At 40.2% G+C, this 24,115-nt stretch overlaps 1 protein-coding gene across 2 annotated transcripts; it reads right to left on the minus strand.

The window, feature by feature from the left end:
• Positions 1-4,758: 4,758 nt before the first annotated feature.
• On the minus strand, positions 4,759-24,115 carry LOC140335097 (somatostatin receptor type 5-like). Of its 2 annotated transcripts, none has more exons than XM_072417477.1 (2): positions 23,633-24,115; positions 4,759-11,091 (listed from the first exon to the last, which is right to left on the minus strand). In XM_072417477.1, exon 2 carries the CDS (start codon positions 11,026-11,028, stop codon positions 9,919-9,921), a length of 1,110 nt encoding a protein of 369 aa, XP_072273578.1. In that variant the 5' UTR covers positions 11,029-11,091; positions 23,633-24,115; the 3' UTR covers positions 4,759-9,918. The 2 variants fall into 2 exon arrangements, with proteins under 2 accessions (XP_072273578.1, XP_072273579.1); XM_072417478.1 differs by lacking the exon at positions 23,633-24,115 and adding an exon at positions 22,927-23,156.

A 24,115-nucleotide genomic window follows, 5' to 3' on the forward strand; every position in this document is an offset into this window, starting at 1 on the left:
TTACAACCATTAATGGAGGATTTCAAGGAGTTTTACTTAGTGTTCATGCAGATCGCACTGGTCTCCTGATTAAAGTCAACGATTTTAAGTCTGGTGAAGCTGTGCGAGGAGCAAGGCTGTTTTTTGGGCAAAATGTTTTAAATGTGGAACCAGTAGAAGATTCAAGAGGCCAAGAGGTTGCAATAGAAGAAAGATTCTGCATCTCCAGCACCAAAAGGTCTTGAGCTTGGGAGCTTCTGGCCTGAACATATGTCGCTATGGGAAACTGTGTTGGTTGCCGGTGGGTACAAGAAATCATGTTTACCTCTTTGACATCCTCACCAAAAATGGTCTCCAAGTGGTGCTTGAAGAGAAAGGCATCCTAAAGGTCACCGACTACTGTCGTTGGCTAGGAGATATTTTGTCCCACCAATGTTGTGTGTTTTTAAATAATGTTTTTGATACAGAGGTGGGTGATGTGTACTTGTTTTCCATGTTTTCCATGGAGACTGGTGGTTTTCTTCCTCATCAAACTGTGAAGGAATGTTTTGATTCGCTATTTAAATATGCCGTCTGCACGAGTACATTTCTTGAATATCAAACAAACATTGATGGAGAAAAATCCTAATATGTGTTCCGATCGTCTATTGTCTGCTACTTTACTGAAAGTGTTGGCTCTGGAAGTATCGCACCTCCTAGATTTGTGTCAAGCTATGTTGGATGGCATGCTCGCTGACTTTATATTGTTAGTTGACAGCTATCCTAATGCTCCTCGCCTAGCAAAAGCAGAGCTGTGACTGAGAACTGAGGCTCTGAGATTCCCAAAGAACTTCAGCACTTTTGTGTCCTACAGCAAAGAGAAGAGAAAGGGCATTAAAGAATATGATGTTACCAGCCATGGATTCCTTGTGAGATAAGAGAAAACAAAGCCATGATCTCTAAATGGGTCATAAATGGGTCCTAAAAAAATATTGGTGCTAGGAGACGCCTTGGCACACACACACTTTGTCCTCTTTGTTTGGAGAACCACAGAACAATATAATATTTGGTTCTCCCATGTATCAGCTTACTGGTAGGATTCATAACAAATAATTTCCATTTGAAAGGAAGAGAACTACTCCAATAATGATACAGTTGTATGTCTGCCTAAATACTTCAGAAAGTGTTAGATAGAGTTTATTTGTTGTTTGTTTTATTAGTTCTTTTATATGTGGGGAAAATGAAGCACAGAATAACTCAATTTGCCTCTACTCTTTTTTGGGTTTCAGCATAGTCTGTTAAAATATATCATTATAAAAAGTATAGCTACTTTGTTTAATTCAACTGTTTCAAATATTGGGCATTTTGTACAAAACTGTACATTTGTCCATTTCCAAATAAATTGATAATGTAGTTTAAAAAAATAAAAAAAAAAATCTGTATATTTATTTTACAGTAGCACAGAAATTTTACTGTACCAAATGGTCTTCTTTGGTCATTAGTAACAGACATCAGACACTCAAATATCTGTATTTTTTAGCGTAGGACAAAAGTTTTTCTGCAGCAAACTGGCTTTTTTTGGTAAATAGCAAGAGGTATCAGACTGAAATATCTGTATTTTGTTTAGAGTGGGACAGAAATTTTTCTGCAGCAAATGGTCTTCTTTGGTAATTAGTAACAGATATCAAACACTCAAATATCTGTATTTTTTAGCGTTGGACAAAAGTTTTTCTGCAGCAAACTGGCTTTTTTTTTGGTAAATAGCAAGAGGTATCAGACTGAAATATCTGTATTTTGTTTAGAGTGGGTCAGAAATTTGTCTGCAGCAAATGGTCTTCTTTGCTAAATAGGACCAGGTAGCATCAAAAACTGCTATATCTGTAAATATACACATATACAGAGGGCTCCTATCCTGTCCCTGTCACAATGCATGTCTCTTCCTACTTCTCTCACACAGAACACAAGATAGAGTGACTAACTCGGCATAGGCAAACTACGGCCCGGGGGCCTTATGTGGCCCAATGGAGATGTTTCTCTGGTCCTTTGGTTGTTCTGCGGCTCTGGCCGGTGCCACCCCGAGCAGGGTCAGGAGAAGGACCCCGCTGGTGGGGTGCACCAGCCAGAGACACTCAACACGTACCACTCTACCATCAACCCTGCCTCTCTGGCAAATGTTTTTTCAAATTGTGGCCCCTGACTAAAAAAGTTTGCCCATCCCTGGACTAACCCCTTCCTCCTTCTCTGTATATATGCCTGTGCTCAGAACTCTCCTGATTGGGCTGCTGGGCCTTGCTGTGCATCCTGGGAGCAAAGGATACACTCATAGCGGCGCCATTCCCGCAGGAAATAGTCGCCGCTCCCGCCCCCTGCTTTTTTCCTATTTTTTTCGTAGAGAACACGACTTCATAGCGAATCACAAGGCTGTTCTCACCTTAAATGTTTCGTAAGGGAGAAAGGCCGAATTCGCCACGAGATCGAACTTACAAATCTCGCTCGCTCATCCCTAATGTAGACCAATATTCCACAGTAAGCAAATTGCAGAACGAGAGATGTCATGTGACACATCCAAGCAAAGATTGTGTGACTGATGTGTATTCCATGGAGGAAATCCCAGTGGAAGCAGCTCTGTGTGGAAAGGAAAGGGCATCGTAAACCAACCAATTACAAAGGGAAATATAAAAATATGAAAGCCGTCTCTTTGTCGTGCTTTATTACTGACCCAATCCATTAGAGTCAATCTAGTGGGACCTGTGGTGGGAAAAGCATGTGAAGCATGAACAGGAACCGGCCAGGCGTTGTTGTTCTGGCACAAGCATGCAAAATGTGGATACATTTCCATAAAAAAAGAACTTTCTTATGGGAAAACTCAATGACAAAAGAGAAACTCTGCCATGATTTCACTAAACACAGTGCAAGTCCTTAATAACTTTTTTTAAAAGATTTCTAGGAAGCACAATGCTTGGGCAACAATATAATACAAGGCATTGTAGCCAAACCTGAAATTGTAGGTATTGTTTAGTAAGTAGGATTCTGGGTATTGCATTATAAGGGAAAGGACGGGCTGTGTGCCAGGAAAATAGCTTTATTTATACATAAATTATACCCTTTAAAGTTCACCCTATTGAAAGCGGCAAAAAGCTGAAAAAATTGTCATGTTTTAGTCTGATCGCCACTTTTAACATTGCGTTTCTATTTTACTGTCCCATTTCCCACATTTAATACCCTGATATTATCAACCTGATCTATGCCTTTCATATCACTAGATAGTGTTTGCTACTTTTAAAGTAGAAGAAAATGGCAGAATTTTATGGGAATCAGTGCTGTTTCAAATACCCCAGTTGCCCCTTTGGCTGCTCCAGCTGATGATACTATCAGGAAATCTACAGCCTGGAGTTGCTTTTGCCACAGAGAACAAGGCCACTTTTATCCCCGGGAAGAGGTGAGGGGTCAGAATGGAAGAATAGGGGGAGTATTGTGTGCTGTGCTGGCATCACAACAGCAGGTGGAGATACACCTTTGAGAAAGCATACTGTTTTCTGCAGATCAGGGACAACCTGGACCTGTGGGTGGGAGACCAGAGGACAATCTGGACCTGGGGGGGGGGTGAGTCCAGGGAACAACCTAGAGCTGTGATTGAAGGATCAGGCAACAACCTACTCATGTGGGTAAGAGATCAGGAGGCAACCTGGACCTGTGGGTGAGCAATTAGTGGACAACCTAGACCTGTGGTTGAGAGATACAAAACTATTTTGGACCTGAAGTTGATCAGTTAGCAAAGATATAGCTTTGTGAAAGTGTAGAGTTACCTGCAGATTGCGGACAACCTGAATTTGTGGGTAAAAGACCAAAGGACAACCTGGACCTGGGGGTGCGGAGTCCAGGGTTCAACCTAGACGGCTGGCTGAGGGATCAGGCAACAACCTGGTCTTGTGGGTGAGAGATCAGAAGACAACCTAGACCTGTGGTTAAGAGATCAAGAAATAATCTGGACCTGAGATTAAGTGATCAAGAGACAACCTGGACCTGTGGGTGGGAGACCAGAGGACAATCTGGACCTGGGGGGCGAGGGTAAGTCCAGGAGACAACCTAGAGCTGTGATTGAAGGATCAGGCAGCAACCTACTCATGTGGGTAAGAGATCAGGAGACAACCTGGTCCTGTGGGTTAGAAACCAGGACTCAATCTAGACCTGAATGTGATGGATCAGGGGACAACTTGGGTTGGTAGGTTAAGAGCAGAGGACAACTTGGACTTGTGGGTAGGAGATTAGAGGATGATCCAAATCTGTGGTTGAGAGAATGAAAGACAACCTAAACCTATGGTTAAGGGTTTAGGGGAAATTTGGTCTTGTGGGTGGGAGAGCAGAGGGCAACCTGGATATTTGAGAGATTCCTCAAACCCTTTGACCTGTGGGAGAAAGATCAGGGGACAACCTGGACCTGTGAATGAGGGATCCTTGGACAACTTGGATCTATGGGTGAGAGATCAGGCACAATAGGAGATCAAGGGACAGCCTGGGACCTGTGGATAGGAGATCAGGGAGTAATCTGGACCTGTAGAGAGATCAGTAGGCACACCCAAAAATGTATATCCTGAATACAATCAATACAGGCATGAACCCTATAGAAAATTACCAGAATATGCTCTAATGGTCCATTACCAGATCCACCCAGCATTCGATGAGCACAGTACAAGGACATCAGTACAGAACCGGTCCCCTTTAAGAACAGCCCCAATCCCAATGCAACAGCCATCAGGCACTCGAAATGTAAATGTAATGAACTTTACAGGAGTAATAAAATACAAAAACAACTTCAGTTTTATTGAGACGCGTGAAAATATGCATTCACATTTGCCTTTCCACACCAATAAATAATATATACATTACGCCTCATTTCACAAGTGAAATTCTTTGTAATGGTTGCTGTATATACAGACATTCAGATCAATAGTTTCCTGTTTACTCAATACCAGACAATAAAAGTGCCCCAGTGACATTACACAGTTTAACCTTTTCTTTTTACGAGTTACTCAGATACAAAGACGCAACAGTTAACCACTTCCATGCCAGAGGGACCACAGCACTTTGCATTTAACATTTTTAATGCAAATAAGCTAAAAATAAAAAAAACAAACTTTTTTAAATATTTATCAATTTATAACAAAGAACATGCAAGGGAAACAACAACAAATCTAGCAACCAATAACATTTCTTGGTTTATTCTACCAAGGAGTAAAAGATGAAACTGAATGGTTAATATGGGTCATAGTTCCATTATTGTTTCCATTGCATTCTTGTAATTCCCCCGACACTCCAGCATACACAATTTACATAAAGTTAAAGAAATGAAAAATATTAACATTCCATATGCAAACTAACACAATGCACATATAAAAGCCGAGGACTTCAGATTCTTACATAAGTCTGATCATAGTTGGTTCTCCTTAAAAGGGATCTAAACCCAAGGACTTACCTTTAATATTTTACAGCTGGATTCTGGTTGGATTCAGTAGGTGACCCGGACAGCTCTCTTTTTTTGACATAAGACTGAACTATATTTCAAACCATATTTGGTAATTGCATTGTACAATGCACTGATCTTCCAACTTTTATAATAAACCTAATAAAACTCTATAGCTTGGTTGCAAAACTCAATGGGCCTGATTTATTAAAGCTCTTAAGGACTCATGGGAGAACCTGGGTGATCCAATAAAGATTGAAAAATTTGCCAACTATGGCTCAGCCAGAGAATCATAGAAGAGTGGAAGGAATGATTGGTTGATGTTGGTATAACACGAGTATGCCTTCAAAGAGTGGGCCTACATGAATCTATGAGAATACCATCACTGGTATATAGATGGAGAAGACTTACTGATGTGCCTCAGGCCCCCTTTATGTCAGTGGTCGTGAGTTAATAAAGTTTGGACTACAGAAGATAGACTCTCAAAGAGAAGATAGACTCTCACAACTCTCACTCACCTGAGTGATCCAGCAAACCTAAATAGGATTTGGTCAAAGATTAAAATCATATGCCAAATAATCAGAAATGATTTTACAAAATCCATTCCAGGTTTGTTGGTTCTCCTTGTATCTTGTCTTGGAGAGCTTTAATAAATCAGGCCCAATGAGTCTACCCTATACTGAACTGAATCCTCCCAGGTTCGGTCCACATCTTTTTGCCCGTTTGGGCAATCTGCCTGAATCTAGGCTGATTGAGTAGCTCAATTTATTCTAGGGCTAAAAAGGGGCATTCTTTAGCAGCTCAGGATGATTGGCATGACATCAATTCATGTTGGTTATGGAGGGTGGAGACCTCTACAAGTGAAGTAGTGGAGACCTCTTCAAATAAAATAAACATGAAAATTGCATTGACCCTCAGGGACAATGGCAACTAAAAGATAATCACTGATAGACCAGTAAATCATCTTGTTACGGGTTAGTTGTCAGAGCAATGATCTTTCCTGAAGAGGTCAGAAATAGAGTTCAGTTTATAATTTTGCCTGCTAGAGAAGACATCTAATATATTTCTAAGACTCGAATCTTCAATTTCCTAATTTACTGCCATTGCAAGCTGAAAAAGGGCCAAAGGCCTTACAAGTGGTTTTCAGAAACATCTTTGTGAAAACCACTTCCTTGGATACATTCCATTGCCACAGAACTAGTTTAATTTAGACGTCCAGCGCTTTTATTGTTTAAGAGTTTTCTGGCATCACTTGCAAGAGGTAGGAAAATGTACAAATGCCCTTGATCCCAAATTGTACCCATGGTCAATACTATAGCAATGCAGGCCAAGGCACCAAATCTAATAACTGATATAGTTTTTAGGCAGATATTATTAGCAACCTCATTGAAAACTACAGTGGAGGTATGACCAGTGGACCATTAGTATCTTTAGACCAAGGGTCAGCAATTTGGGCATGGACCTTCCAGGATTCTTACCCTTAATGCATCTTTCATTTGTTACCTATAAACACTTATCTTCACCCTAACCCCCTGCCTTTCCTCTTACCCTCAGCACCTAGCACTTATACTAGCTTCTGAGATTAACCCAAACGGTCTACATCAGGGTTTCCAACCAAGGGTACATGGAACCCTAGGGTTCAAAGTATCAAGTACCAATAAAAGTTACCAGGTTGGCAAATGATTTTGGAAAGCTTGTCCTTGCAACCAACTATATAGACCAGTGTTTCTCAACCAGGGTTAGGTGGAACCCTATGGTTCCTCTAGAGGTTGTAAGGGGTTCTGTGAACAAAAAGAAAAGTGTACCTCTCAAATTACTTTAAATGACACCAATGATCTTTTTGGTTATCTGTAAGGGTGACATTCTTCCCCTTGGCCTGCAATATACCAGACATTGTTCCCAGTGACCACCAATGTGAGCTGTGGATATAGTAATTATAGAAGGGGTTCCCCAAGACCTGAAAGTTATTTCAAGGGTTCCCCCATGGTAAAAGTTTGAGAAAGTTTGCACTAACGAGTATTTGGAACCCTAAAATGCTCTCATTAAGACCCTAATAAATGCAAATCAACCATTAGGTATTTTCACAAGCAGAATGAATATATATATTTTGCAGTAACAACTAATATTTTCCTACAATATACATGCTTTTTTAGCTGTTAACACTTTTTCTAAATACTTGCTTTCTTACCAAAGCTTGTTTTACCAACCAACCATATGTCACAATAGAGAAACTTTCCGGTTCAGTACGCAGGGACCAAACTTTTTTAGGAGACTGAGACCTCTAGTGGCTTGAAATGAGACAGCACAAACTTTTTTGTTTTTTGCTCTTGGGCTATTTAAAAATAGGAGCATTCCTGAGTTAGACCGGTGGTCTGAGAAATGGATAAAATCTTTTTAATCCTTGTTCCCAGGCCACACTGATATTCAATAAGGCAAAGAAAAAAAGTGCAGAAACCTATGGCAATGGATGAGAAGTCATCATCAAAGTCAACTGACTTTAGTAAACTGAAATGTGATTGGTTCCTAATGACTAACGTGTCAGTTAACAAACCATAGGTTCTGTGCACAGTGTAAACAAGAAGAAAGTTTTAACACATACATAGTACACATAATGTTCCTTTATCATCATCATCCATAAGGCATGAATATGAATGAACCCATATTCCTATTTATAATGATTGATGTGGATTTACAGTATGGACAATGTGATCATCATGGATTTCCTTCTTGTATACCTTTTTTTAAGGTTTTTATATGTCTTTTTATTTATAACTCTTTGTAGGGTGTGCTAATGTGGGTAAGGTGTGCTAATGTAACCCCATATATCTTTCTAATATATCTTTATAATGTAACCCCATATCTAATGCCCTAAGCCCTCTTTTAAAGTTTTCTTTAGGATTCCACCATAAGCCACCCAACAAACTTTCACATGGTTTTTTGAAACTCGTATGAAGAGGTTCTGTCCCTCAACAATGGGCTTCTTACCAGGGAGGCACAACCACTGTTTCCAGGCCACTTAAGCTATTTATCTAAATAACATTTATAGGATGAAAATTAAGGGGAACCCCACACAAAACAATGTGCAAACAACTTTTGGATGGATAAAATGTGTGATCCAATGGACTGGTCAACATGCTAAGAAAATTGAACTTAAAATATTGGATGACCAGTCAAACCACCATGGCCAGACATGGTTTAAGTAAACCTGGGCTTTGTCAAAGCAACCACCCTACCTTCCTTTCATCCCTACTACTTTGTTCAATGACTGAAAGCAAGCAAAGGGAGTCCTGTGTAAGCTCAAAGCTTGCAAAGGACTAACTCAACGTGATAAACATGGCTAATCAATACCACGAGACAAAGGGCAAAGATCAAGTTTGCTTTCAACTGTCCGCAAGTTCACAACTTTTTTAATAATTTTCTTTTTAAAATGGGCTAAGGCAGACCAGACTGGGTTATATCAACTAATATTTGACAAGCATACATCGACAGTGCATGGAAATGATGAAAGTGATATATTTAGTACAGGAAGGGACCACACAACTTGAAACGCATCAGCCAGGACTCACACGATGGTCATCATGGGAAAGTGGAGCTTCAAACACAAAACACAAGGGGACATTGAGGTGCTCCTCTGAAATATGGCTCCAGACTACAGGAGGAACATCATTCTGATACAACAAATACATGGGATACACACCTTCTGCTTTTGTAGACACATTTTCCATCCTTAAACAATAAAATTGTCCATTAAGGCTTTGCAATGCCATTCTGATTTTGTGGATTCTACTAGATATCCAAGGGAATAAGGCTGCAATGGACGTCACTGAAATATTTACATGTAACCCTAAAAATGATATTACTTTGTATTCCTATTAAATATATTTATTATAAAGGAAAAAATAAATATAGAAATTAGATTATATATATTTTTGTGTAAATACGGCCTATTTTTGGTAATATTAGGGGTTGTGGACATTTAAATAAAATAGAAGTAATGACAGCTTTCAATCAATCTTTCATTGTGCATTACCTGTCCCTCTGGCATAAATAGTGATTAGATCCCAGCAAGTTTTAGTCATATGTAGCGCACACATTAGTATGGAAATGCAAAGTGTGTTTACATTACAATGCAGCATCCACTTCACAGATGTTTAATTCTGACCATGAGCCAGATACGTTGTATCACAGAGGTAATTGCCCACAGAAATAGCTTCACGTGAACTGACTGTCAAATGGTTCTCATTGAACCTCTGTGGGCACATTGTTCTGGGATGGGGAAGGGTTGGATAATGCATAGAACATGAGAGATGAACGTCATTATCGGATGATGGAACCAGAAGTTACATTTGTATAAATATGGCAGAGTCCTTAAACGATGCTGAGCTCATCCAGCTTTAAACAGATCTCTTCACAAATCCAATGCCTTAATCCAATAAATATGTGAATGAGTTTGCCTCAAATTCTCTGTAGCTGTTTCCATAGCGGAAGAAAGATAAAGCTTAGACTTTGCTGGTCTGCATGTGCCCATTGAACTCCGAGTTTCGAGACGTAAGCATGGTCTCCTGCACTCGACTGCTCTTTTCTTGGCGGTTTTCCGTCAGGTCTGCATCCTTGATGCCATTGCTTTTGCGAAGGCAGAGAACCTTTTGAAAGCTCTGCTTGAAATTGTCCGAAAGAAAACCATAGAGGATTGGATTGGCGCAGCTGTTGGCATAGGACAGCACGACCACAAAGAAATACACGCCAACGTACGCCGGCTCCTCTGGCAGTATAAAAGTTAGGTTGACGATGTTGAGAATGTAGAAAGGAAGCCAACAAAAGACAAACACAGCCACGATGATGACCACCATTCTGGTTACTTTACGTTCTGATCTTCTGCGTCTGGTGGAGCCCACTCGAAGTCCAGTAGACTTTACTTTTATGACAATTAGGAGATAGCAAAGGCAAATCACCAGCAGCGGTCCAAAAAAGCCCAGCACTGATGTGTAGATAATGAACGCAGCAGACCAAATGTTGACTGGTTCTGGCCAGTTTATGTTGCAGGTGTTTAAATCTTGCTGGACATCTGAGAAGATGATGACTGGTAGGACAACTAAAAAGGAAACAGTCCAAATAGTGGCACTGATGAGCTTTGCTACTCTGGGCCTTCTCCATTTAGTAGACTTGATGGGGTGAACCACAGCCAAGTAACGATCAATGCTCATTACGGTTAGGCAGAAGATGCTGGTAAACTGGTTTATACCATCCACTGTCATCACCAGTCTGCACAGAAAAGTTCCAAAGGGCCAGTAGGAGATGGCATTTTGGGTTGCAAGAAAAGGCAATCCCAGCATAAAGAGGACATCAGCCACTGCCAGGTTCAAGATATAGATATTGGTCACAGTCTTCATCTTGGCATAACGAAGGACAACGTAAATGACTAAAGTGTTCCCACTGAGACCAATTGCACAAACAAGCAAATATATAATAGAAAGAAGGACAGAGTTCATTCGTGAAATGGAAGGCTCCACCAGTGTTCCATTATCGGTGAAATTTCGGTATGACGTTAGATTGGGCTCCTGTGTCCCAGGCTCCAGGACAGAAGCTATCGGAAGAGAAATGGGATCCATTTTCACATGCAAATAGTCGTTCTCAAGACAGGAAAATGATCACATCCAGGCATGAATTTTGCTCTGAAAGAAAAATGGATACATAAAGCTTTAGTATATTGATAAAGGAAAGGTCAAATATTGCACATGCTAGACATTTCTGGAATCGATGAGTAGATTTATAGTTATCCTGTCAGTCAATTTAAAATATTGAAAGAAAAATGTATATATAAACATAACACATGAGACTACCTAGTCTTAAGGTATTTTAGTTAAAAGAAACCATCGGTACACAAAGTACCCCCTCCCCTTTACTGGGCATCTTAACTTACTGGCCCAGTGATTCTTTATTACCATGCACTGTATATGTGTTAGTTGCTGTAATCTCACCCTTACCCCATCTGGGCACTCCCCCACCCCATCTTTGCTTTTTTCTCTCTTATCCTTATGATAATTTGTTTTCTTTCTCTTCTTTTTTTCTTATATGTACTGTGTATGTACATTTGTTGTATTGTTTATTGTAAAGTATTTTTATTATTATTTTGTCTTTTATATCAGTTAATAAAACTTTATTGAAAAAAAGCTGCTCCCTTTTGGTCTTTTTTAAAAACGTGCAGTGCTCTGGGAACCCTTTATCATGTATTAGGTGTATGTAAGTATGCAAAAAAAGCATAAAACAGATACAGAGCAATAGTGAAGAGAAATAGCTACAATAAAATGACCCATCAATCGATAGTTTGCTTTTCAAAGGAAATTCCAATCATTCTAAAATCACTAGCAAAGTACAAAAAACAGTTTGTATGTATCTATTATTTTTTTTCTAACAAAAAGCATGATGTAAAATCACTTTCTAACAACTGAGTGTAATATTAAATCAAAGTGGGTGCATAAAATGGTTATTACGGTGTATGAAATCCACAAAAGTGAGCCTTTAGAGATATCATTTGCTACAAGCAGCTTCAATCTTTAAGCATCATTAGTTTCCTGATGCTCAAGTCTCTCCCTCATTCTGTCCTGCTGCAGAATGAAAATAACATTATTATTTCAATCTTTATGTATTAGGCATATACATTTTATACTTTGTGCTGGTTATTTTGCACTTTATTGCAGTGTTTTTCTTTTTTCTTTTATGTATAAAATTTATATAGTCATTATTTTGTTTTGTGTGTTATTTTAGTTGCTTGCTAGGTTATGATTAGATTTTTTTAACATTTACCCGTTTCCAGTTTTCCTGTCTGTCTTGTTCTACATTATTGTTGTCTTTTCTCTTTAAAAGCACATATCTCCTGCCGTCTCGTTTCTCTAACAAACAGCATAAAGAGATCCTTCATTCTATAACTGCAGTCTGGTAAAGTGACTTTAGTATTCCAGATAAGTGGATTCAGGCTAAGAATATCTGATTAGCTGACTGGCATCTTCTGCTCAATGCACATGACATGTGATTAGCATGGCCTATCTCACAATGTGTATGAGCAGTCCTGGCAGATGAATTTATACATGTAGGATATAATGTTATGAGTGACATCTTCAAAAGAGGACGAGCAGGAAAACATAGTCATACCAATGGGCTTTGATTTGTCAAGGGCACCTTGGTGGGTTGATGTCCCACTTTTGCAATGAGCAAATTGCTTGATCTGTATACATGAATAGTTTATTGGAAAACATAACGTCTGTTTACTGAGCAATATCATATGTTGTGTATCAGCAAAGAAAATGGCCTGCCATGCCTAGACAATGCAGCGGGTTCACTTTTTTGTCTGTTGCTGTGGGTTGGCAGCCTGTTAAAAATAAATACGCTGCCTTAATTCATTGCTAATAAATACAGGAGGTCAATGCACATACAGCACTGCTTTCTACAGTGGCCGACATAGCCAACGGTGGATTCCTGTGTAGAAGTTACTAGGGGCTCCCCCACTAACTTGGGGGCCCCTGTTAACTGAAAAGGGTCTGAGGCCCCTTTGCGCCTCCCTACGTCCACCCTTGGCTCTCTATATCAATTTAGGGTGAAGGGCTCCATGGTAGTAGGTGTTTGACGCTCTGCACTCACTGTAAGTCTTCAGTTTTCTGGGCTGAGTAGAGCCAACAGTGCAAAGTGAAAGACCGAGGACATCTTGTGGTGAAACCTAATTACTGCAGCACCTGAGAATTGCAGCAAAAGCTTAGCTTAGGAACTAAAATGTTATAAAAATGTTTGGGCTGTATAGGTAAAAACAGATACAACAATTCAATTTACTTTTGAATGAATTAAAACATTTAAAAATAATTTTTCAGATGGTCTCTCTGTATATTAGATTCCTGTAGAACTGAAGGGGGCACTATATGCTACTCAAGATGTACTGCTCTGGACATTGTGCATGGAGGGAAATATACTGTACAATTTTCCCACTCTCTCTGTCATTTTAGGCTCTAGTTGTAGCCACCCCTTAAAATGTATATTAAGGTAAATTAAGGCAAAAAGAAGATAAGAAGTCCTGACCCCATGATTTTGTGTACACTTTATGTACAACTTAACCTGAGTTTAAATAAAAAAAAACACGTTTATGAATATCCTTCTTCTTCTCTTCTGTTTGCCTTGATTTGCATTGTGCATGGAGGTTGCTGATAAGAGAACAGAAGGATGTCCTTTTCAGCACCTTGCTTTCTCTTTACTATCCAATCACAGACTAGGATAATACTTGACCATTCTGTATTGTTTTAACTGCAACAGAGCAAAGTGAGGTCAGATGTTGGCAGTGCCGTCTGACAAGGATGTCTGGATTACAAAACTGGAATCATTCATTTCACACCTACATATTTAAGCTTCACTCCTTTGTGTTTATTCACGGGGGTCACTTTGTAAAGACGTCAGGGCTATTGCAATTGTTTCATTCTTACACGTTAGATATCTCTATTATTTTCACCGAGTGAAAGTTGGTCTTGATTACACAGCATTGACATTCGTTACATAGCAACATGTGCGGATAGTCGGCTGGAATCAGCTGGTCACCCTCCATGCGGCTCCATTTCAGCCCACGTTAATTGCCGCCACCAGGCCCATCTCCGCCACGCAGCTTACAACATGCCCTGCCGAGTCATTCCAGGCGTTTTTCTGACTCATCAGGATTCTCGCTGACAATCCCATTGAATCTGGAGCATGGGGAACCATCTGTCCGCTCATCCTGGTGAATGAGTTCTGGGGTTTGTGATCCAAATGTACAAACAGCAATTAGCCCCATGCAGAGGGCTGTCCCCGGTACAACTATGGGGTGGGGGGTGCGTCATGAAGGTCAGCAATATTCGTGTTTAAAGTGTATCTAAACCTAAGAACAAAAATGTAATATATTGTAGTCTTGGATGCGGTGTCTGCATTTGTTTTCACATACATACAGGCTTCTTTTTTCCTCTATCTTTGGAGGAGCATCTGGAGGAACTCCAGGACAGGAGGTGTTTGAAGGCCTCCTGAAGACACCTGATGTCACATACCTGAGTAGGCTGCAGGATTTAGTACAATCCGGCACCCAACTTCTTTACACATGTCCGTTATCGGTATGAGCTGTGTCTGTAGGGGGCACTACACCCGAGCAAATGATCTGGTGCCCAATCTCATGCATGCGCAAGGCCAACTTTGGGCACTGAGTCATGTTTGGATAGAATGCCACCTAGCAAGCCTTGCAAAATTTGTTAACTTGCATGTGCAATTCTAGATAATTGCATGTGCTTTCTAGATGTGAGTATGTAGCGGGGCCTGGGCAATACATTTTATTCCAATGTATCATTTTATAATTGTCTATTTTCTTATCACACGGGGCGGACAATCTCCCTATGTGGCAGCAATCTGATGACAACAGTTCCTCTTCATGGAGATATCAAGGGTCTACTGGATCAAGCAGATCAGGGATAGAGGAACCCCAATATGGTGTCTTCCTGGCCTGAATCCGGAACGGGCACATCTGGGTTCCCACCACCCAAGGGGTCATGGGAAATAATGTTTCCTGAACTCTTCCTGCAACCCCAGGGCTTTTTGAGCTTCTCCTTCCATCTTTATCTTTGGGATCTTCTGTATTCTTACACCCAAATTTTGCAATGCCCAGGGTCTTCTCCAAGAACGCTGTCCTTTGCATCTCTCTATGCTTGTTCCAGGTTAGGGATTTCTCAAGTACCAGTGCCCTAGGGTCAGTATAACAGCCAGGTTACAGGAATTGTCAAGAGGGGTCAGCGGTGGTCTCCATATAACTACAAAGCCTGGTTGAGGTTTTTTTTATAGGTGTCTCAGAGTTTCGAGTAATTGATTTGACTCTGCTGCGGTTTGTCCATTTCCGCATGAAGTGATAATATTATCTGTGATAGAACCTATAAATATCTCTAGGAAAAGCTTTCAAATGGAATAATTGCGACGTTTGAATAGACCGTAGTGTAAAAGTACCCTTCACTGCACTTCATCAGCCAAAGGTCAAAGACGGCCAACGACGGGCTAGGAAAACTGGATGCAAGCAAAACTTTATTGAAGCTGAGATGGAGAGAAAACAAGATATATTCATGGACAGTCTGATCATTTACCATTGATGTGATAGGCATGCGGCACTGCACGGCAGGCTAAAGTATGCTTTTAATGTTTTGCAATGAATGCTAAGTTTATTTATTCACACATAATAACCTGAATTTTTGCTGGTAACTTAGGGACTTAGGGACTTTGCTGGGACTTATTGTTTCCCATTTGTAGGGATTTGGGGATGGAGTTTGCATTTTATAATTCCAATCACCACAGACGTCAACTAAGATTAGGAAATGGAGCACCATGAGGCCAGCACAGTGCTGGAACCAACTAAGTTTTACATGAGATGGACTGAAGCAAGTACGTAGGTGGGCTTGCAGGAGTGCATCGAGGACCTCAGGAGGTTGGTAATGACTATTCATGAACAGGGGACTGATTTGGTGGTGGGGAGATGACACAAGAATTGCAATAACAGGACATTGAGGGCCCTTTCACACCCACGTTGAAAAACCACAGTACTTTCAAACTGCTTCTGTGTTTCTGGGCACAATAAACTGAACAACAGGCAACCACCTCTGCATGCTACTATGTCCATGGTGCAAACACCACTCGAAAAATTGACTTGTTGCTTATGTGTATCATGCTCCAGACACACCTGCAACTCTGTGCAAAAATAGTTCCCCATTACTCTCTTTGGTTGGAACCACAGCTCACCATGGATCTAAAATGCCTCCTTGGGCACCTTTCTGGCTAAGAAAGAGGATCAGGAGACATCAGTATAGTCCCCATTTTGAGGTAATGTGATTATTTTAGTCCAATTCGCGGCAGGCACATTATGAAGCTGTTCATTTACATGCGTCTGTATGAGACAGTCTGATCTGTACTATTTCCCAAGATGGTCACATTTATCAAAGCGTAGATCCCCAAAGACTTCTCAAGGTGGAGATCTCCAAAGACCCTTTAAAGTGGCAATCTCCATAGGCCCCTCAAAGTGGAGAACTCAAATGACCCTTCAACAGGGAAATCTCTAAAGGCCCTTCAAAAGTAGTGATCTCCAAAGACCATTTAATTTGTCAATCTCCATAGACCCTTTAAAGTGCGTATCTCCAAAGACCATTTAAAATGGCGGTCTCCAAAGATCCTTTAAAGTCGAGATCTCCAAATACCTTTCAGTGGAGATCTCTAAAAACCCCTCAAAGTGGAGATCCCCAAATACCTTTCAAAGTGGAGATCTCTAAAGACCCCTCTAAGTGGAGATCTCTAAACACCCTTCAAAATGGAGATCTCCAAAGACCCTTCAAAATGGAGATCTCCCAAGACCATTCAAAGTGGTGATCTCCAAAGACCAGTCAAAGTGTTGATCTCCAAAGACCATTCAAAGTGGTGATCTCCAATGTCCCTTCAATTTGGAGATCTCCAAAGACTCTTTAAAGTTGTGATGGGGGCAATCATTGTAAATATGGTAGCCATAGTAAAAATGTTAGTAAAGAAAAACATTTCTACTAAATTTGTGAATCATTTAAAAAAATAAATAAATAAATAAAGATCGAGTCAGCTGATTGATATAATTATAGATCACGTCAGCTGTGCCAATCACAATAGCACCATTATTGTACTAAATATACCAACGCTTTTATGGCGATTGGATATATTTAAAGCCATCCATAGCAGGTCATGTGACTACAAAGACTCCAGGTATCCGTATTCTTTACCTTGCAGGAGAATAATGACAATCACTCTCCCATTGTTGGGGTTGTGTGGGATTATCGTCACGGCTCGTGGAACTCATCTGATCACCCAGCAGGACAAGAAATTCTTTCCTTTATTCAGGACATGGCTCCATAGTGACTACACCGTCTCCACAAAACAAAGTCAGGCCATTGTGAGCAGCAAGAAATACAAACAAATACAATACAAAGTGGATGGAGCCATTTTACTCCGCAAACCTGCTTTATGTATTCTGAGCTGCGGGCAGATGTAATAGAAAAAGTGGCTTTTTATCTATAAATACATTATTGATGGGAGGGGAGTAAGGACCTAAATATTTAAGAACGGTCCTCTTGCTGCCTAGTGCCATGGAGAATGCTGATAGTATGAGAGAGCAGAAAAAAAAGTTCCAATCCAATCCACTCCAAACATGTGAATGGACCTCCTAATCACCAATTTAGGGTAAATACGGTAACGTATGGTGATGGAAGCACTGCTTGGCACCTTAATATTCAAATAGCTTCTGCAAATGGGCCAATCGGCTTTGCCAAAATTGAAAACAAAGAAGTGGCAATCTGTCTACAGATCTCCAGGTTCTCCACCCTACATGAAGAAGGTTCTTCATAAAGTCACCATTAAAAAACAAACCTTTAGGATCCAAATACAATGACCAGTCTTCTACATCTTACACATGTAAAGAGTACTTGTCCTATCACACTGCAGGAAGCTATTATGGGGTTCATAAATAGGCCTCAGCATGTAAGATTAGGTATGGAAGGAAGGAAATAGAGCTGCTCCTGGGTAAAAAAGTCACCTGAACCTCATTATCAAGCATTGATATTGCTGCAGAGGGACATGAAAGAATACACAAGTCCATCAAGTTCAACCAATGATAAATAAATAATTTAAATAAAGATATTTTAGTAAACATTCATATTCGGAACCCTTAACTCATGTGCGATCCAGATGAAGGCGAAAAAACCTTTTATACAGCATGGCCCAATCTGCTCCAACGGCGGGATGAATTCCTTGCTGAACCCCCAAGACAATCAGAACTATACCAGTCTCTGGTATCAATACATTTAATATTCACTTATATTCTGTGTATTTCTGAGCTTGTTAAACTACTTCCCGAAAAAGTCCAGTCCAATATTTTAATTGACCTCAATGTGATGAACCCCTTCCCTATGGGAGATTAAACTTCTTCTCATCCAGACGCAAAGAACACCACCTTGTCCCATACAATGATCCTAAAGTGAATCGTGTTGTAGTACGTTCTTTATATGGACCTTTTATATACTATACATGGTGGTCAAACCCCTCTTAGATGCCTTCAAGAGATAACAGAGTTAGTTCAGCTAATCTTTGTTCATAGCTGACCACCTCAATGCCTCTAATCAGTTTAGTTCAGGTTTACTAATCTTTTTAACATGGGGGAACCCTTGCTATATGTCCACAGATCACAGTACATTAGTGTGGTGGTCATTGGGAAGAATTCCCCTTACGTTGTTGGCCAAGAGGAAGAATGTCATCCTAATAGATAAAATAAAATCACTGGTGTCACCTAAACTGACCTGAGAGACACAAATTGCTAATTTCTGGAGTAAACCTAGGCTTATAAAGAACCCTGGGTGGGAATCACTGATTTAGCTGACCTGTCTCTGAACTCCCTCCAGTTCTCCAACATACTTTTTGTGAACTTTTGCCCCAAACTGGACATCATCCCAGACGTGGTCTGACCAGTTCTTTGTAGGGATGATGCCTGAAGGAGTTTACACCTCTTACAATACAGGAAAGTATTTTTCGTGCCTTAGGAAGTGCAGATAATTATTTCTCCTATTATATAGTAGCACATTCCAAGAAAGTTGCCAGACTGGACCTACACCAAGCCAGGACCTGAAGGCTTGTAATGAGACACCTTCTACTGGTGATGAAAGGGTGCGGCAGGAGAGGCTTGGTTACTGGAGAGATTGACTCCATTCCCTGCAGGTTCCCATTGACTGAGATTCCGTGTTACCAGGCTACTGTCCAAGTGCTGAAATAATACAAATGACCCCCCCCCCCCCCCCCGCCCCACCAGCTCTTCTACTCCCCCACCACCGCCTGCCCATACCTCTCCTGTATGATAATACTGACCCAGCTCCAGCAATCCCCCAATATTTGCTTTGCTCTCAGCCAGAGAAAGTTCATCTCATCATTCAAGGCAGCATGAATTATTAACCCAGATAAGACGTTTGTCCTGTACAGATACTGGCACAGGTTCAGAGGGAGATGGGGCTGCTGATTGGCTCAGGCTCAGCTCATGGCCCTTCACGTGTTATGACATTTTTTGGGCATTGGGTGTACCGTGAAGGCATCTAAACTGCTTTGTGGTTTCATTCGGCAGGAAGGTGGAAAAGGTTCAACTTTTCAACACTTTTTTGTTTGCTCCATGCATTGGGAACTATATAGTAAAAGAAGTTCAGTTGTATAATTAATGGGTGTTAAATGTGTGACAAAACAGGAAACAGGAAAATTTCCCCATTAAAGTGTGTACAGAAGCTCTCTGACTTGTCACCTGTCATGGATCGGAGATGAATGCTGTCATTTTCTATAGAGGAGGACGCAGCTGGTGCCTCCCTCTGCGTCCTCCCCCCTCTTCTCTAAAGAACTGCATTATGTTCTACATTATGCAGAAGCCTGATATAACAAGAAATGGGAGAAGATATCCATAATTTCCACCTCTTTAACAAGCAACTAACACAACAGGGGAAATCTGCCCACTGGCTGCCTAATATTAAGATGATGACAAAACAAGAAGTGCTGGAAAATCTCCCCACTTCCAATTTGGTGGGCATCCAACAGAACAGGAAATGGAAAGAAATCCTTTAATTTCCCTTCTAATTTTATTTGGCAGTGTGATATAACAGGAAATGGGGAAAATCTCCCCACTTCTTGGTTTTTTTTTAACAGAAGGCAGAACAGGAAATGAAAGAAAATCTCCCTATTTGTTGTCAGACTGAACAGATTGTGGATAAATGCTACAAGATGCCATTTCTTGATTTTATTACTAGAAAAAATCCCCATCTGTGCTCTTTTCTGATTTAGTTTCATGAAATTTCCAGAGATTGACTCTCTGACTTTATGGTTGCTGCCATTCTGCTGCCCAATGAGAGCGTCTTTGCTGGCCCCTGAGGGACTCCTATTGGTCAGTGTAAGAGAGACAACTGTTTTATCAATTCTAATCATTAGATTTAACCCTTTGTTGACAACCATTTCTGTTTTAAAAATGAGTTCAAAGGGTTCAGCAGGCAAATCACACGTACAAAAACTCACACATATAAGACAAACCACGCATAGCTATAATACACAAATCACACATACAAAGTGCAACAAGTCACACATATACCCAGCATACACATCACACATTTACCAAGTGCATATACCTAACAAATAAATCACTCGTCACACATTTACCACATATACCTAACAAATAAATCACACATATACAAAGTGCACACACACACAAAATACATATACAATATATATACAGTATATGCAAATCATAATATATAATACACAAATCACACATAAAAAGTGCAACAAGTCACACATATACATAGCATATACATCACACATATACATAACCCACATAACAACATAAATATACAAATGCACAAATACCACACGTACAAGGTATATCAATTTAACATATATCTGTATATATATATAGCAAACGATTATCAGATATACATAGTACACAAATCACACATACACACAATATATAGCAGTGCACAAATGCACAAATACTACACATATATATATATACATATAAGTTCAAAGTATACACACACACAGAATGCATATAATTAATATATATATATATATATATATATATATATATATATGTATATATTACAAACTTTACTACAAAATTCACAAATCACACACACATACACAATGGATATATATATATATATATATATATATATATATATATACAGCACACACATCACACACTAAGTGCACAAAGTACACACATGTATACTTCATATTACACAATTCACATATATACACAATGGCTACACACACACATACAATATATATATAATGCAAATCATAATACCACATAGTACACAAATAGCACACACATAAATACACAATGTAAACATTATACATGCACACACATTTCTTCTCAGCAGCACACCTACACCTATATCTATATAAACACTATACAAATCATACACACATTAGATACACACATATATATATATAGGCAGAGCACAAATCACTCACACACCTATACTCAGCAGCAAACCTACACACATTTATGCATGCACAACACAAATTACACACATACAGCACAAATCACACACAGCAGACTACAAATCACACCCACATACCCACACAGCAGAAATTTGAGAGCTCTGCACCCAGACAGAATTGTGCACTATGGACACCTCCCCATCCACATCAATCCAATATCAATTCTCCCATCCACAGCTCCACCGGCCAGACAGGTTGTAATTAACATGATAAAAGGTTCCCGGAGGCAGCCAATGAGAGAAGTAAAAATAACATTTATATATAGATCTGGGGAGATTGTGTGATTAAACGATCTGCGAGCCCCAGCGACAGGCGATATAAATAAACCAATCTAATCATCTTCATGATGTGGGAACAATAATAAAAAAGCTTATCATCAACTTCCCCAATATAGTTCTTCCAATAAAGATAAGAACTGAATTTGTTCCCGATCGCTGCGATAAAACTAAATTAGGGCTCAATCGCATGCGAGCGTCTAATAAGCCCCAGGGGGAGGAGGACGCTGCTTAACCCCTCGCTGCCTGTTTGCTGCAACTGAGATCAGATATAAATACCAGGGGGTTAAAGCTAAAAATTCCGGATTTTAATCACCCCTGATCGACCACTATTGTTTACTATTGGGGAGGATGCTGCATGGAGCCTCGCATTCTCCTTCACTTTCCATAGAAGAGATCAGCGCTAAATGTCACAGGTTCTACACTTGCTGGAAGCTCACACCATACAAAAGCATTGCGGACACGACGGAATAAAATTGCAACCACCCAAAGGTAATAATTTGGTTGAAATCTATCAAGATGTCAGAAACGACTTGACTGTTAAGGATTAGAAGGGGTAGAAAGTGTTAGGATCCACTTTGTAGTAATTAGTGCCCAACACAGCGCATTCTTAAATTGCCCGGAGCACTACAAGTGTCAGCATGTCCTAAAGCTGAGCAAACGCCTCGTAGATGGCAAGATAACGCCGCCTGGCACTTTTCATGCACTGCGCTGGCCATTTAAATAAACGAGATGACCCAACGCAATGCACGCTAACGTGTGGCATAACGTATGTCAAGGCGCATGGGCTGACGCATGCGAACGCATTGTAGTAACACGCATGATATGGGAAGCCTGGTCCTCTACTTGTTACACCGGATTAGAAGTTTGGCTGAGTTTTGTAGAACTACAAGTCCCAGTGGATCCCGCCAGCATTGGTATTGCATTTCTTTCCTGAGACTTGTAGTTCCACCACTACATAGCACCTGAATCCAATTCATAACCATGAAAATGTAGTTCCCAAGGATTTAATCCATTCTCAGCAAAGGCTGCCTTGGAGAACTACAAGTACCTACATGCCCTGCTAGCCTTGTTTCTTGTCTTTGCATAATATAGTCATTCAATGGCTATTTTTATTATCATGCTGAGACTTGTAGTTCCCCCAGAGCCTGAGCACCTTACCTCTCTAATCGATTTTGCAGAACGCACGCATACACATCCAAATTCTTATTCCTCTTTATTTCTTTATATCGTGACCCACAGAAATCAAGCAGAAGTCTCTCTGCCGACGTCCAATCAGATTCTGTGTTTCGGCTCTTAGGGATAACATAAGGTTGAATCAGGTTTATCTGATATCGATAATTCTGTGCAAAGTATATCAATCCACAGCAACCGACTTGTCAATTAGGAAATGATTCTGATTGGTCGCAGCCTTTTACAAATAAACCCAACATACGTAATGCAATATTACACCTGCGGACCGCCGTGTGTATAAACTGACCCTTGTTACCTATCCCATTGGGGAAGGGGAGGGGGGTCGCAATGCGTGAACTCAATTCCTAAATTTTTCACTTTTCACTTCCATATTACTATACATCAGTTTTACACTTTAACCCTTTAACATTAATTTTACCCTTTAACATTCATTTTTCACTTTACTCCTTTGATATTAATTTAACACTTTAACCCTTTATTGCCCCCTCCCCCCTAAAAAAATCAATATGCATTAAATCCTTGAATATCAGAAAAATCAAAAATATTCCAACCCCCAGAATTTTTTAGGAAAAAAAATGTAATTTTAATTGAGAATTTCCCTAATCAGCTGACCCCCCCATAAAATAAAAGTCCATATCTTTAATAAAAGGAATAACTTTTCATCTCAGCTTACCTGCGTGTCGGTGTTTTTCCAAAGCTTGCCTTAAGTTTCCCATTGCTGGAATAAAGTAATCGCCAGTTTTGCCCGTCCACCTGCGTTCTATCCGCTTATTGCCGCCGAAAGCCTTTCATCCCCAAGCTCGCCGGTTGCTGAATGATCCTTTTTTTTTAAGTCTAGCGGGCTGCTTTATAATCCAGTCCCATAGTCTGAAGTGTTTGCCTCTCAGGAAACAAAAGCAGCTTTTACATTGTCTGTGGTCACAGGAGTGTGGCAGGCACAGCAACAAGCTCACTCCTTTCTTTTCCAAGGCTTTTTTTTTTTTTTTTGGCAAGCGCACTCCCCTAAGAGCTCCGATAGGATTTCATGCGCCTCCCCGCAGCTGTACAGGTGCAAAGCTCCTCTGCTGATATCCCACAGCTTACTGCTTCCCTAGCAGTGCCTAATATAGGTGTCAGCTCCCTGTGTGATGTGAATATTAAATATCTCTTATCCCCC

The sequence above is a fragment of the Pyxicephalus adspersus genome, chromosome 7 (genome assembly GCF_032062135.1).
Source record: "Pyxicephalus adspersus chromosome 7, UCB_Pads_2.0, whole genome shotgun sequence".
Lineage (NCBI taxonomy): Eukaryota > Metazoa > Chordata > Amphibia > Anura > Pyxicephalidae > Pyxicephalus > Pyxicephalus adspersus.

Bases quoted from the DNA above. Each gene is read 5' to 3' on its own strand.
- LOC140335097 (XM_072417477.1), bottom strand. From the start codon at position 11,028: ATGGATCCCATTTCTCTTCCGATAGCTTCTGTCCTGGAGCCTGGGACA.